This window comes from Equus caballus, chromosome 1, assembly GCF_041296265.1.
Source record: "Equus caballus isolate H_3958 breed thoroughbred chromosome 1, TB-T2T, whole genome shotgun sequence".
NCBI lineage: Eukaryota > Metazoa > Chordata > Mammalia > Perissodactyla > Equidae > Equus > Equus caballus.
The window spans coordinates 15,079,375-15,093,413 of NC_091684.1; the positions used below are offsets into that span (position 1 = coordinate 15,079,375).

A 14,039-nucleotide genomic window follows, 5' to 3' on the forward strand; every position below is an offset into this window, starting at 1 on the left:
AAATTTAAATATTGTAAAAAAATATACATTTCCTAGTTTAAAAGGCTAGACTCTGTAAAGTAAAAATAATCACTAGTAATTCTCCAAGTCTTTTGATCAACTATATTATTTAAAATTCCCATTAGAAAACTTTATATAATAATTGCATTATTCTCTCACCCAATCTCTATTTTCTTATATCTGCATGTGGAAATTTTTAGCAGAGGTTGGGCAGGGATGAAAAAGGATTGGTTGTGAAAGGAAAAGAGACAGGAAAAATTTACATTAAATTTCAATATAAGAAGACATCTTAAAAACATGTGCTATCTATATGGAGTGCTGGAGGAAAAAATATTGAGTACGTAGGAGTCCCATTGTAGGTTGTTTGAATCTTTGCCAGTGTGGAGATTTCTCAATTTTAGAAGTTTTTCTGAGAATAGTATTAAAAGTATTTTTTTAAAAAATAATTTTTATATTTGCCTGAGAGTTTTCCTCTTTAAGCAAAATGATTTTTGTAACCAAAAAAATATTTTAATTTCTTATTGTGTATATTAGTTAATGTTAATCTTTATTCTTTTATTTGGAATTCTATCAACAAACAGAAGGATATATATGTATATATTGAGTATATCAATTTAAGAATCTTATGCCTAAAATTAGAAAGTTAACATGATTTTCAAATATGGGATAAAATCTGGAACTAAGCATAAAACTGTTTTTAATTATTTTATATTCTTTTCCAGAATACAGTTTATAATACATGTGTTTCTAAGATGTTTTCCTGCCTAGAAACTTGATGCAGAAATTTGGGGTAAAATTTTCACATAAAAAGACAAAAGGAAAATTTATTGAAAAGGTCAGAAATGTATTTCCAGAAAATCCATCTATGCATAAGTATTAGATAGCTGTGAGGGAAAAATAAGCCAAATAATGGATCTGTATATTCTAGATTATGGCTGTAACATGTTGAACAATATTCCAGGATAATAGTTGATTATTTTGAGATTAAATTGTTAGATTGATTTATACCATGGCATTAATTTAAACTACTTAGGTCAAAATAAGAATTTTTGACATGTCTTTATCTTCATTGTCTTTAGGGAAATGTTTAAAAAAATTTTTTTGTTAACTGCATTATCTGGTAGTACTGGTGTAGTGTAAAATATAACAATATAAGTGATTTTCTAACTGTATATCATCACTTAATTAGTTTGAAGAAGTCAGTTTATGTATGTATAATTTGATTAAGATTAGAGAGATTCAATTGATGCTATTCTTGCATTAAATTAAGAAAAGAACATAAAAGTCAGCTAATCAGCAATGAATGCCATTTAGCTTAATTTCATTAATCCCTCCAATTCTCACAAGAACTCCTATTTTTGAGTAAATATTTTATTAAAAAAATAAAATCACATTAGTGGGATGTTACTACTTTTTTAAAACTCAGTTTGGAAAAATCACTTTGTAGACCAGGAAATTTTAGAGTTGAAAGGGGCCTTGGAGAACATCTCATTTATCGGATAAGGAAAGTGAGACCTAGGTTGGTTTCTGTGTCAAATCTGTGCAGAATTACTTAGGTTAAAGTAAGAAACTTTAGCTCATTTTTAATAAGTTTTTAAAATATACTTACCTCTCTAGTATGTCTTATCTTTTCCATAGAGACCTGCTTAATATAATAATTGTTTAATAAGAATGTGGTTAGGAAATTATAATGTTTAATATCTCTGAAGGACTGATAACCAATTAAATAAACCAGTAAATACATGAGAGAGAGTGTGTGTGTGTGTAGACTTAATCTTATGAAAGATTAATTGATCTGAGAGAAAAGAGAAAAGAAAGTAAATCGAAATTTGTCTCCAAAGTTGTCCTTTAATTTTTGCAGAGCAATATTCTGAATTGTTTTTAGGGACAAAGGTAATACAACTCATAAAGTTGTGTCTGTTCCCAGTGTCTAATGCTAAAATAAATAAGTTGTTTTAAATATATCTTACAGAATTAAAACTCACTTCCCTTTAGCATCCTCTCTATTTATTTTCTTAATCTAGTAGAGGCTCTTATTAACTCTTTAATATTTCAATAACTTTATAACTAATCTCAGCCCCTCCAAATGATCTTACCCACTGCTGCCATTCAGTTTTCAATAATCATTAATTTAGCATTAATCATATCTTTCCTCTGTGTAGAAACCTTCAATGGCTTCCTATTTCCTGTAGCAAGAAGTCTAAAAGGAGTACTACTAAGGAGTAATAGTATTCAACATCCCTGATGGTCTGTTTGGACCCTGCCATTTCAGCCTCTTGCTGCTCCCTGTCCTGAGCCTTATTTTCCAGCCGTCCTCCGCTGATTGCGTGTTGCTGATTCTCTAGCTTGAACCTTGTTTCCTCCTTTGAACAAGCAGTCCCCACTGCTTGAGATGCCCATTACACATTTCTGCCTCGCAAAATCTTTGAAGGCCTAGTGCAAGCCATATCTTCTCCACGAAACCTGAGAGATTCTGTGGAATTGGAGAAGTTCTCAGTCCTGAGTTTTTTCCTTTACTCTGGCGAAGGGAGTATGGGTCTGTAACCCAAGCATCAAATTGCTGTCTGTTCTCTAGCTTGCTTCTCTGGTGCCTGGGGGAGGACGGGATACAAAGTTACACTTTGGCTTGGCTGATGAAAACTCCTAGACACATAGCAAATTAAAGTAGATCCTGAAAATGAGTAAAGACAAATTTAATTTCTAAGAAAAAAGGCCTTTCTCCATTCACCAGTCCCCATTCTCCCTTTTCCACTGAGTGGATTAAATGCTATTAGTCTGTAAGAGCAAGACCAATTCCTCAATATTTTAGTTTATTTTCCTTAAAGCCAATGGAAATGTTTTGAAAGAAAGTGATGAAAACTATTTTAAGTTGTTTAGTGACAGAACTATGTATAAAAAGGCATAAAAATTGCACTTTATATTTGGGCATTTTACGAATGAAAAATCTAAATACTATACACTGTAAATAGAAGATGATGTCACAGTGCCGTTTTGATTAAATTCCTGAGGAATATTTTTCTTTTGATATTATAATGCTTTGTAATAAAAATGAATTAAATTAATGCCTTTTTTTGGTTTATATTTATACTTTTGTGTAAAAAGAATTTTCATCAATAGAATAAGGTTAACAAAATAAATAAATGGTGAAATGGGAGAGAATGCAGATATACTAATGCAAAGTGTTTAATGATCGTAGTTAACTTTGAACTCTGAGTTTCCTGATAACCAGAGCAAAAAGTGAAATAAGATAAAATATATAGGTGGTAGTACTAGGAGGAGGAAATAGACTAGTTACTCGGGGAGAAGCAGAGCTGTCTGCCTCTAAATTAAAACAGAACTTGCTCCCATGGGGCTTCTTGTAAGGGTGCTCGTTGATTTATTCTGAATGCCTTCAACATTTCACAGCAAATTGGAGAAGCAGATTTGATTTTCCTGCCTCCTGTAATCGTCTTCAATAAAAAGCCAAAGGCATGACGTGAAATCCCAGTTCAGTGGAAGCATTTCATGAGGACTGGTGCCCACATGTATTGTTTTCAGTAGCTTCTTGCAGTTCCTCCAAGTTAATTCCTAGAGATCTTTAATTTTTATCTGTGTTAGTTATATTTATTATGGAACATTTTATCTCTTAATTTAAATTATATGGTCAATTTCTTATAGTAGGACACTGTCCACAATGTAAAAAAGGATTTTAGAAGAATTTAGAATTACGATCAAGGCTCTGGTGCATCTGCCCTGGCACTGGCTCGCAACTCAGTGAGCTGTCACAATTGGTTCTGGCCGAAGATAGAGAAAAACTTGGGCAGGGTTTGAAAAACTGGAAGTTAAAATTCAAAATAATTCTTAATTTGTCCCTGATGATTGTATCTGCTGAAGTGACAGTCTTTATCCTGTTCTAGGACAGCAACCCTTTTGATGCCACTGCAGGGTACCGTGGCCTGACCTACGAGGAGGTGCTCCAGGAGCTGGTGAAACACAAGGAGCTCCTCAGGAGGAAAGACACGCACATCCGGGAACTGGAGGACTACATTGACAACCTCCTCGTAAGGGTCATGGAGGAAACACCCAGTATTCTCAGAGTGCCCTACGAACCGTCCAGGAAAGCTGGCAAATTCTCCAATAGTTAATGAGCCAACTGTACTGCATTTATAATTGGGGAAAAAAAGAAAGGAAGAGAGAGAAGGAAAGAAGGAAAACTTGTTTCTCAAAGAGACTACACTATCAGGTTTCATTACATACTCTTCTTCATTGTGAAAAGTTGTTTTAGCTGTAAATATTAGCAGGGACTCTCAAGAGTGACCTTTGAAGTGAGCTAAATAATTTAAAGTTTTAAAGTGAAAATGGCCAGATCCTCGATGAATAAGCAGTTCCTTAGGGTTCACTTAGGTGCTGGTGCCGGCCCACTAATCTGCCAGAGGCCTAGAAACATCTTCAGAAGTATATGACTTATTCCTCAGGAATAGATTTCTCATAAAGCAGAATCGGTACTGTGGTTGGTTTCTCAGAAGTCAATTTGTAGACACATTTAGCCGCAGGAATACTCATTATAAACACTATTTAAAAAAGTTCATGTTTTATATGCAAATGTATACATGAATGTATGTTCATGTATCTTTGTATATAAAATACATGCATATACCTCATATACATATATGTATGTGTTTTTAGAACATTTAAAAACAACTGGTTGCCTCCAAAATTAGGGCCCCAGTTTCTTAATTTGAAAACATATGTGTGCTCTATCGATGCAAAACAAATCATCGTTGCTACTCTTGTGGTTTGTGTAACAGAGAAGCTGCTTCAGATCACTCTTGGCCGTGTGAACCTTGGTTTCAGAGTAAGCTGCTACTACGTATTATTCCAGATTCAAATTTGTGCTCTTTTTCTGAAAGTAATGATCCAAAGAGTGACATATTTTAGGAAACTTTAACAACCACAACAGCATGAATTTCTTGAATTAACTTTTTATCTTAACGTTTGAATTTTATTTAAGCTATAAGCAGAAGATAAGCTAATGTAATTTGTTGAGATTCTGAAAGCCTTTAAATCACTAGCAAAGAAAATATTAGAAAGTTATATCTGAAGATAATTTGGGGGGAAGAAATGTAGGTGATCATCTGATGCCTGATAACCCAAAGCAATGGGCAAATTCTAGGAATGAAGAATTAGGCTTGGTTTCAAGTTACTTAAATAATAGAACAGATGGTTGCATTTGGGTCTTGAAACGAAATAAGAGTTTCTAAAGGAGGAGTGAGTTTTTAAAACAGATCTTTACTAGCATGACTTTATACACTATTTACATCAACCCTTTAAGAACTGATTTATCACAAAATTATATGTTGGCTTTTTTTTTAAGTCTGCTCCCCAAAAATGTTGATTACTTTCGTGAATTATCTTTACGTATTTGGACAAAATTAGTCTGAAATTTCAAGTTGGTATAAAAATATTAGTAACCATGTACTGCTTATGTTTTACCTTAAAAATCTAAAATGGTTACCATGAAACATTGAATCTACGTCTTCTGAATTTAAAATGAAAAATTCACCTGTACATGGGGACTATAGTCCCCAATCTTTTAATGAGCTGCATTTTAGTCTAATATTTATCTCTACTAAGACTTCATTGAAAGTTAAATACAAAGCAGACGTAGTAATAGTTTTGTTCGTTTTAATATTTGGAATCAGATGATCTTGGCCAGGCTTAGATTCATGAGCCAAAATTCCTTGTTATTTGTATTTTCTGAGTTTCTTTAGTTTCCTTCTGAGAGTATACATTTTGAAATTCTGAAAATTTTTCCCAAATATAAAAAATTAAATCATTTTTAAGATGAAGAACTGTAGAAGCAAAAGTAGCTTTTACCAACTTTTCCCTCCATTCTAACTTTCTGTAATAAACCTCAAAATCTGGTGTGGAATTTTATTTTCCCATTTGAGGTCTTGGTAATTATTATTTTTTAACATGGTGCCATTTTTAGTTAACATTTATTAAATAGTACAAAATTCTTAGCATTTGTCTTTTCTGTTAGTATAATTGAAACTCTTCTTACACTTTTTAAAATACCCAAATCCATGTGTTTTCAGTATTATGACATTATCTGTAGATCCTTTAATATGCTTAGGCCTAATTTACTGTTTATAGAATGAACCGAGATGTAAGTTTTGTATTAGGGGACATGTTTTATGTAAATAGAGTTCGTTAAAAAGTGTGGTTCAGGTACTACTATTCTTTTTATGACAAAATTCATTTTTAAGGTGAGATTCTTTGCCTGTAAAAAAAACTGTTAAGGATTAGACTTCTCCATCCGTGAGTGATCTGGTTATAATGGAATCAATATTTTTATCTTTAAAAATGAGACAAGAGTTGTATTGGAAACTGCATCTGCATTTATCACTGCCTGAGAATGTTCTGTTTCAATGTTGGTGAACTCCCACTTGTGACTAGAGTAAAACTGATTCTATATTTCATAAGTGATCAATGTAATAAAATAACCAAAAAGTAAAAACAAGTCCCAAGGAAATATATCAGTGTTGCCTGTGTTTGGGCGAAGCGCAAACCGAGTAGTTTTAATATCTAGCATTGCAGAGAAAGGTCAAAAATCACATCTTTGTTTATTTTTTGAAAATGTAACTTTTGAGTGTTTCTAATGGTATATTTTGTTAGTAGCTTAGAAATGGAAATAAAATGTATGTAACTCGATAAATAATGCACAGCACAGTTGACTTATAAATAGATTTTACTTTTGCTTTCATGCTTAAAAAAATGCATGCTCAAAAATATTTCCACTAATAAGAGGATTTTTTAAAAACCACAGGATTGATATTTATCTCAAATGTGTCTTAAGCTAACCTACTTCTGTTAGATGCTTAAAATATTTCTGCTATTATATTTAAAACAGTATTGTTTTACAGCCAGTTCCTCTCCCGGTTCTCAGATTCAGCCTTGAAGGTATTGAACATGCTGTCCTCCCACTTAGGCTTCAGGTTTCATTTACTGAATACCAGGGTCCTATCTTAGAACTGTATGTAAAATGATGTGTCACTCATTCATGCAAAATGTTCAAGTATTGCTTTTTGCTGCTATATTCTTCCTTGAGCCCAGTTTTGCCGTCCTCCCATGAATGTAGTATTATCCATAGATTATACATAACTACATCTCTTGCTTTTGGCAGTAAATGAAGATTTTGTTGTAATTTTCCAGCTGTGAAAATGTTGCCTTGTGTTTAAAAGGGTTTCATGAATGGAAACCTAAGTAAAACTCAGCCCGTTAGTGACAGACTTGCTTTCCTCACATCCTTCCTTCACCAGCTTCTCCACCCTCACACCCCCCACCCATCACCCCCAGAAGGGTGCTTATGCTTTAGCAAGGAGAATCTTAAAACAAAAAAAACCACAAAAACAGGGAAACAGTCTTTAGTATATCTAGTAATTGATAGACTAGAGCTTTTATTTCCCTGTGTGGCTTTTTAGGAAAAGCAGCCTACCTTGGATTTGTAAATCAAGCTGAAACTTTTTGATGTCCGTGTACTCATATGTCATAGATACAGTAGGTGTCCCTTGTGTGTGTAAAGTGAAGTACAAAGCATGCTCCTTCGCCCGATCTCTTTGAAGTAAGAGGTAAAGGATCACAGCGCTGCGGGTTCATGATGGGAGATGTAAGGTCTGTCAGCACACAGTGAAAGCCCCCATTTTCACAGATTTATAACTTTAATAATCAGTGGAAGTATTTAATATGCAGTAGGTAGCACCTTAACTAATTAATCTGCATATGAAGGGTTTTCTGATGTATTTAATAAGAAGTGTAGATGCTCCTCGAGCATTAAACTAGAGTTGACGTTTTGTTTCATTTATTTTCTACGCCAGAAAGATCCACTCTTACAATGGAATTGAAGTCTGCAACAAATGATACATTGGGCCTATTAATCTTCAAAGCTTCCAGGTGGTCTGTCTTTTGAGGTACAAAAAAATGCTGCAGATCTAGAAATGTATATATTTAGCAGGTATTTGAATGATAGAAACATTATTTATAACTGAGGAGTATTACACTTAGTAGGTAAAATGCCGTAGTAACTCGTATACTTTTTTGCAGGTACAAACTCAAAAGTGTGTAAGCATTGCATAATGTGACAGTTGTATAATTTATGTAATCTGATGCATGAATCAGAATTTTTATATAATGTATGATATTGATTTATTATAGTTGATTAAAGTATTAATCCTAAATCAGTTGTCGCAATTTCTTTTTGCAGATGAAACACCGTGAATACGCATTGGTACATGCGTCCTCCTTGGCCTTTAGAAATGCTTAGGCTGCCTCCTGGGTGGTGTTCTGCAGCAGGTACTCTGTGAGACCTACACACTCACTTTACTATGAACAGAGTTCTGAAAAGTCATTCCGAGAGTAGTTTTAAGTACTTTAGAGTGGACATTCTTCAACAAATATGCGAATGCCCTCTATGTATGAGACGTCCCCTCAGAGGGGCGGAGCGTGGTTTGGTAGAAAATGATGTTTGAGTATTTACGTAGAGACTAAGGCCTACACCAGGGGCTTTCTGTTATACATTATTTCACTTATTCCTCATAACAACCCTGGAAGGAAAGGGCTGTACAAGCTTCAGAGGAAATTTAAGACAACTTATGAATATCTATTTGTGGACCTTAGTAAAGGTTGGTAAACCCATGGCATTTTATCCAGCTCATAGCAAAAATCGCTAACTGGTCACCACTTCCAGCCTTCTCAGCCTAGAAGTCCGAGTATACACCTGTCCCTCCGAGATGCTGTCTGAGGGAAATGGGAATCTAAGGGCCCAGGGTGTGGGTGTGGGTGTGTATCTGGCAGTGTGTTAGGCAGTTGTGTTATTCTAGGTTATGGGACGGGATCCATATGTGGTAGTCTTGGCCATAAATCATACACATTTGGAACAAGGCGCCTTCCTAGTCTACGTGCTTTCAGTTTTTGAGGGCCCATTTAACGTATCCCTTCACTTGCCCCAGAATATCTCTAGATTCTTTCCCTGTCTGCCTATCCCCAGTGCACACATTTATTTTTCCTTAGTCTACTGAGACAAAGATATTTGGGGTAGTTTGGAAGTAGAGAGTTATTAAAGTGGCCCTTTTTCACATAGCCTTTGTTTTAATGCACTGCCTGTCTCAGAAATGTTTCTGCTAAGGTTTTCAAAGTAATGAGCTTGTGACCTGGATGCCTGGCATTCTGCATTTTTCCCCAAATAATTTTAGATGATTACACAAATGTCATACTTTCACATGTTTGTGATTGTCCAGAGTTAATACTTACAAGCAGCATTTTTGTATGCGTATAATTACATGAACTAGGAAAGCTTGATTCCATTCTTAAACTCCTTGCACCCTATAATTTGATTATTAGGTTTTCAGTGGTTTCCTCATTTGTTAGGCCAACTCAGAAGCCAGAATTTGTGCTGGGAAGCATGAAATCAAATTTCTCTATCAGAGGTTTTCAATTACTTTGTGTTGTGGTCAAATGTAAGATATGGTCCAATTTGTTACTAATATTTGTACCAAAGTTTGCAAATGATTTATTTATTTCTACTAAATTAGAACAGAGTAAAGATTATTGCTATTATAGTGTTACTTACATGTTCATGTTCTGGTGAATGTGTATGAGCAAAGGGTATGAGGCTGAGACTGCAGACCAGCCCTACAACCTAGGGACAGGGATGGCAAACTCATGTTTACACAGCCACTTAGGTACACTGGATAATAAGGCAGCCAGGTGTAGAAGAGTAGGGATTGCTGGGGACAGTAGCGATCTGGAGAGCCCATTTCCCCCACTGACAGCCGTTTAGCTCCAGCTCATTGTGGCCGTATGGAAATGAATACAAGGCCAGGGTTGCTAATCCGGATCTTTTTAGAAAAACTGAAAATACAGATTTTTATGTGAAATAATGATTTCCAAATGTTAGCAACTAATTCATTTTTTTTAAACACAAAAACTGAGGGCCACCAGTGTGCAGTCTCTTCCTTAGTGAGACACTAGTTCTGACATACCATCAGTCATAGTCATCGTCATCAGAACAGTTCAGAGGATGGTTGTTGTTTACGTCTCCCACAAATGATTTTGTGTTTAATCAAAAACTGGGTTGGCCAAGGGGTGTGTGGGGTGTGTACGCTATGTAAGACAGAAGCACAGCTCAAGAATTTGGAAGGGCAGAGAGCATAGGGAGTAACTATCAGTGGGTATAAAGTTTCAGTTGTGCAAGATGAGTAAGTTCTAGAGATCTGCTGTACGACATCAGGCCTATGGTTAACAATACTGTACACTTAAAAATTGGTTAAGAGGGTAGATCTCATGTTAAATGTTCTTACTACAATAAAGAAACGACATTCCAAACTGGTGCAGCGTCTACGGAAAACAGTATGAAGATCTCTCAAAAAGTTAAAAATAGAAATACCGTATGACCCAGCTATCCCACTACTGGGTATTTATCCAAAGAACATGAAATCAACAGTTCAAAGAGATTTGTGCACCCCTGTGTTCATCACAGCATTAGTCACAGTACCCAAGACGTGGAAGCAACCCAAGTGCCCATTGACTGATGAAAGGCTAAAGAAGATATATATACACAATGGAATACTACTCAGGCGTAAAAAAGACAAAATAGTGCCATTTGCAACAGCATGGATGGACCTTGAGGGTACCATGTTAAGTGAAGTAAGTCAGAGAAAGGCAGATACGATATAATTTCACTCATAGGTGGAAGGTAAACACATAGATAAGGAGAACAGATTAGTGGTTACCAGAGGAGAAAGGAGTCGGGGGAGGGCAAAAGGGATAAAGGGTCACATATGTATGGTGATGGATAAAAACTAAACGTGGTGGACACGATGCAGTCTATACAGAAACTGAAATTTAATGTCCACCTAAATGTTACATAATTTTATAAGCCAATATGACCTCAATTAAAAAAAAAAGGACTTTCTCTGGCATGCCTGTCCCTCAGCCTGACTGTGCAGGTGATTTTAATGGTACAGGTAATCTGAGTTACAGGCTGAGGGCCAATGCTCTAGTGCTGAGAATATTTCAGCATGTTGTCCGGGGATCTGTTACATACCCTTTTTGTGGTAATTATGATTTTTAAGACTTATTTATTATAGTCTTGCCTTTTAGTAAAAATTGTATAAAAACTGTTAGTGTCCCAAAGACCAGTTTAGCACATAAGACTGTGCTGTGTTAAAGTCAAATCACATATGGAGTATGACAGTTTCCAGTAGTATAAAGTCAATGTGTTTTCATGTGATTTTTTTAGGGTATAAAATACACATTTCAGTTAAAATATGATGACCATTGATTTCACAGTTTGTTTGATTTCGTATATCAGCCATTTAAAATTCTACCATACTTTTTGACCCCAGCAGATCAGGAAAGGTGGCCAGTTTAGTTCTCAAAGTGTTGTCCCCACAGCAGCAATGTCAGCATCACCGGGGAACTTGTTAGAATGCAAATTCTCAGACCCTGTTCCAGACCTACTGAGTCAGAAACTCAGAGGGTAGGACCCCAAAAGCTCTTTTAACAGGCCCTCCCGGTGCTTCGAATGCACATTCAAATTTGAGAACCACTGGGATAGAGGCCCCCCTTTTTTTCTGAGCTTGATGTAGTTGAGAGAATCCCTTTTTTTGACTTAATGTAACTTTCCTTGCCATCTTGAATTTATTTATGAACCTGTTTAAGTGTTTTTGATAAAATGAATATTTTGTATTTTAAAGAATCTTCAAGGATGATGAAACTTCATGTAGGTAGAATGTTCATCAGATAAGCACAATGCATTGAGCAGGGTATCTGTGTCGTAAATACTGTTGGTTCAGTGGTGTACTGTGCTTTTGTAAAGTAAGATTTGGTACTGTGGCTGAGAAGGCAAAAATGCTCGTGGGCTTAACTGAAAAATCTCGCTTTTGTTCTGACTTAGCTATGCCAAGTTTGATTAAGGAGGGCATCTTTCTGGGTCTCACAGAGGCTTTCACCTGAGGTAAAAGATATTAGTGTAGAAAAGGAAAGAGAATGGAATGTGGTAGAATGAAGTTTTGCATATATGTGTGAAATTGGATAATGAACCTTAATATAACAAATGAAGCCAACTTGTGACTTTAGGTGTGAGGTTTTATTTAACAAGTACTTGGTAACTTTGCTAGTTAATCATTTTGTCAAATAGTTCATAAAAAGCTTACATTCTTTTCACAATCAAAACCAGGTCAAGGGGGCCCGGCCCCATGGAGAGTGGTAAAGTTCGCGCTCTCCGCTGCAGCGGCCTAGGGTTTCGCTGGTTTGGATCCTGGGTGCAGACATGGCACCGCTTGTCAGGCCACATTGAGGCGGTGTCCCACATGCCACAACTAGGACCTGCAACTAAGATATACAACTATGTACCGGGGGGATTGGGGGAGATAAAGCAGAAAAAAAAAAGATTGGCAACAGTTGTTAGCTCAGGTGCCAATCTTTAAAAAAAAAAACAAAAAACCCAAGTCAAGTTCTCATTTCTAGGGAAATCTGGAATGAAATTTAAAAGTCTTGTCAGATCTTGCATCAAAAATTAGAAACACTAAATGACTAGGAAAAGGCCATTATGCATTAGGTTAAATAACATAATTTAAAATAAGGTGGTATGAGAGAGATCATCCAAAAGGACAGTGTTTTAGTTTTTATTCCTCAGTGGAATAATGCCTCCAACATTCACGCTGCAAAATGGATTCAAAGACATCTGAACACGGGCAAAAGCTGTTGAGCTTGGGTTTTTGTTTGTTTGTTTTTGGTTGTTTTAAACCTCATGCAATCCCTCAATGGAAAAGCGAATGTCAAACATTACATTAGAAAGTTCCCCGTCATAGAAAGGGAGCCAGAGAGCACAGATCGCTAAAACCACACCTGATTCCGAGTCTTCAACTTGAACCTGTAGTTTCAATCTCTTTCAGCAAAACTTTGCTAAAGATGGTAACAGAATTGGCTTATGAATTGCCTTTCCTTTCCTTGTTATGAAGGAGGCATTAATAGGGGAAAATGGCAGAGAAAGCCATGGGAGTTGGTGGAGAAGGCAACAGTAGGCAGGTTCCCAGGCGAGCTCGTGGGCACCCTCACAGTAATTTAGGTTATAATCAGACCGTACAGGACGAGCACCTCCTTTAAGAAATACTTCATTTGTCATAAACAGTTGACTGATCCAAGTGGCACTTAATGTTTTTATGTTTACATTTAGAGATTTTTTTATTAATGTATTATTACTGAACATCTTTCATGATTTATAAGCTGTAAAATATTTTAATCCTTGACTCATTTGTTTACCAAGCTATTCACTTAATGCTATATAATATGTAGCACTTGAGGCCATCTGTTAGGAATATTTGAATAATATGCACGCTGTGAAGATATGTACAGCAAATACAGCACAAAACACATGAAATATTCAGGAAGAGTTTGTGGAGACAATCCATGTATTTTAATTAAAAAAAAAATGTGGTCTGAAATGTAGCAGTAAATCTTTCCAAAAATGAAACTTTCTCCTTATTCTGGACAAATTGATGTGCTGAGTGGCATTAAGATGTCATTTTGACTTTAAGTGAATAGATTTTAAATAAAAATGTTGGACTGATCACTAATTAGAATTGTGCTTCTAAGAGCTCTTCATTCAGGGTGCGAAGTTATTTCCGGGTAACTGCAGCAGTTGTGTGGGGACCAGGGTAAGTGTACTGTTTTGTGAAGCAGCCCAAAGAGGGAGGCAGTGACTAGGACAACTTGGGTGTCTCTGGGTCATCCCTGGAGGAGGGGTTTGGGGGGAGCATCAAGTTTAATACGGTAGGTAGTCTTGGAAACACGGAGCTGGGTGCAGTGACTCAGGTGTGGAATCCTAGGCCTTGAAGGATCCTTCAGTCCCGTTGATAGTTGAGGCTCTTTCTTTCTTTCTTTCCTCTGAATTGGTGGAGGATGGGGGCAGGTTGGCACCATGCATGGATCCCTCAGAGCGAGGGACCTTGTTGTGAAAGGTTGAAAACTGAGGCTCCCTGAGTCACTTGGCTGTGTGT

The 14,039-nt window shown here is 36.1% G+C and overlaps 1 protein-coding gene and 1 long non-coding RNA gene across 3 annotated transcripts in view; both read left to right on the forward strand.

Moving 5' to 3' along the window:
• Positions 1-8,216, forward strand: part of RAB11FIP2 (RAB11 family interacting protein 2) — a 41,391-nt gene extending 33,175 nt beyond the window's left edge. The window contains exon 6 of one of the 2 annotated variants that reach the window (XR_002807219.2): positions 3,897-3,966. Coding sequence is in view for 1 of the 2 variants with exons in the window: in XM_001494244.6 (XP_001494294.1) it covers positions 3,897-4,124 (228 nt within the window). In the remaining variant the exon portion in view is untranslated. Of the gene's footprint in view, positions 1-3,896 lie in introns of both variants that reach the window. The other variant, XM_001494244.6, reaches the window with a different exon arrangement.
• Positions 8,217-8,235: 19 nt separating this feature from the next.
• LOC138923159 (uncharacterized) overlaps positions 8,236-14,039 on the forward strand; it is a 36,089-nt gene continuing 30,285 nt past the window's right edge. The window contains exon 1 of the long non-coding RNA XR_011436389.1: positions 8,236-8,331. This is a non-coding gene — a long non-coding RNA (uncharacterized lncRNA). The remainder of the gene's footprint in view (positions 8,332-14,039) is intronic.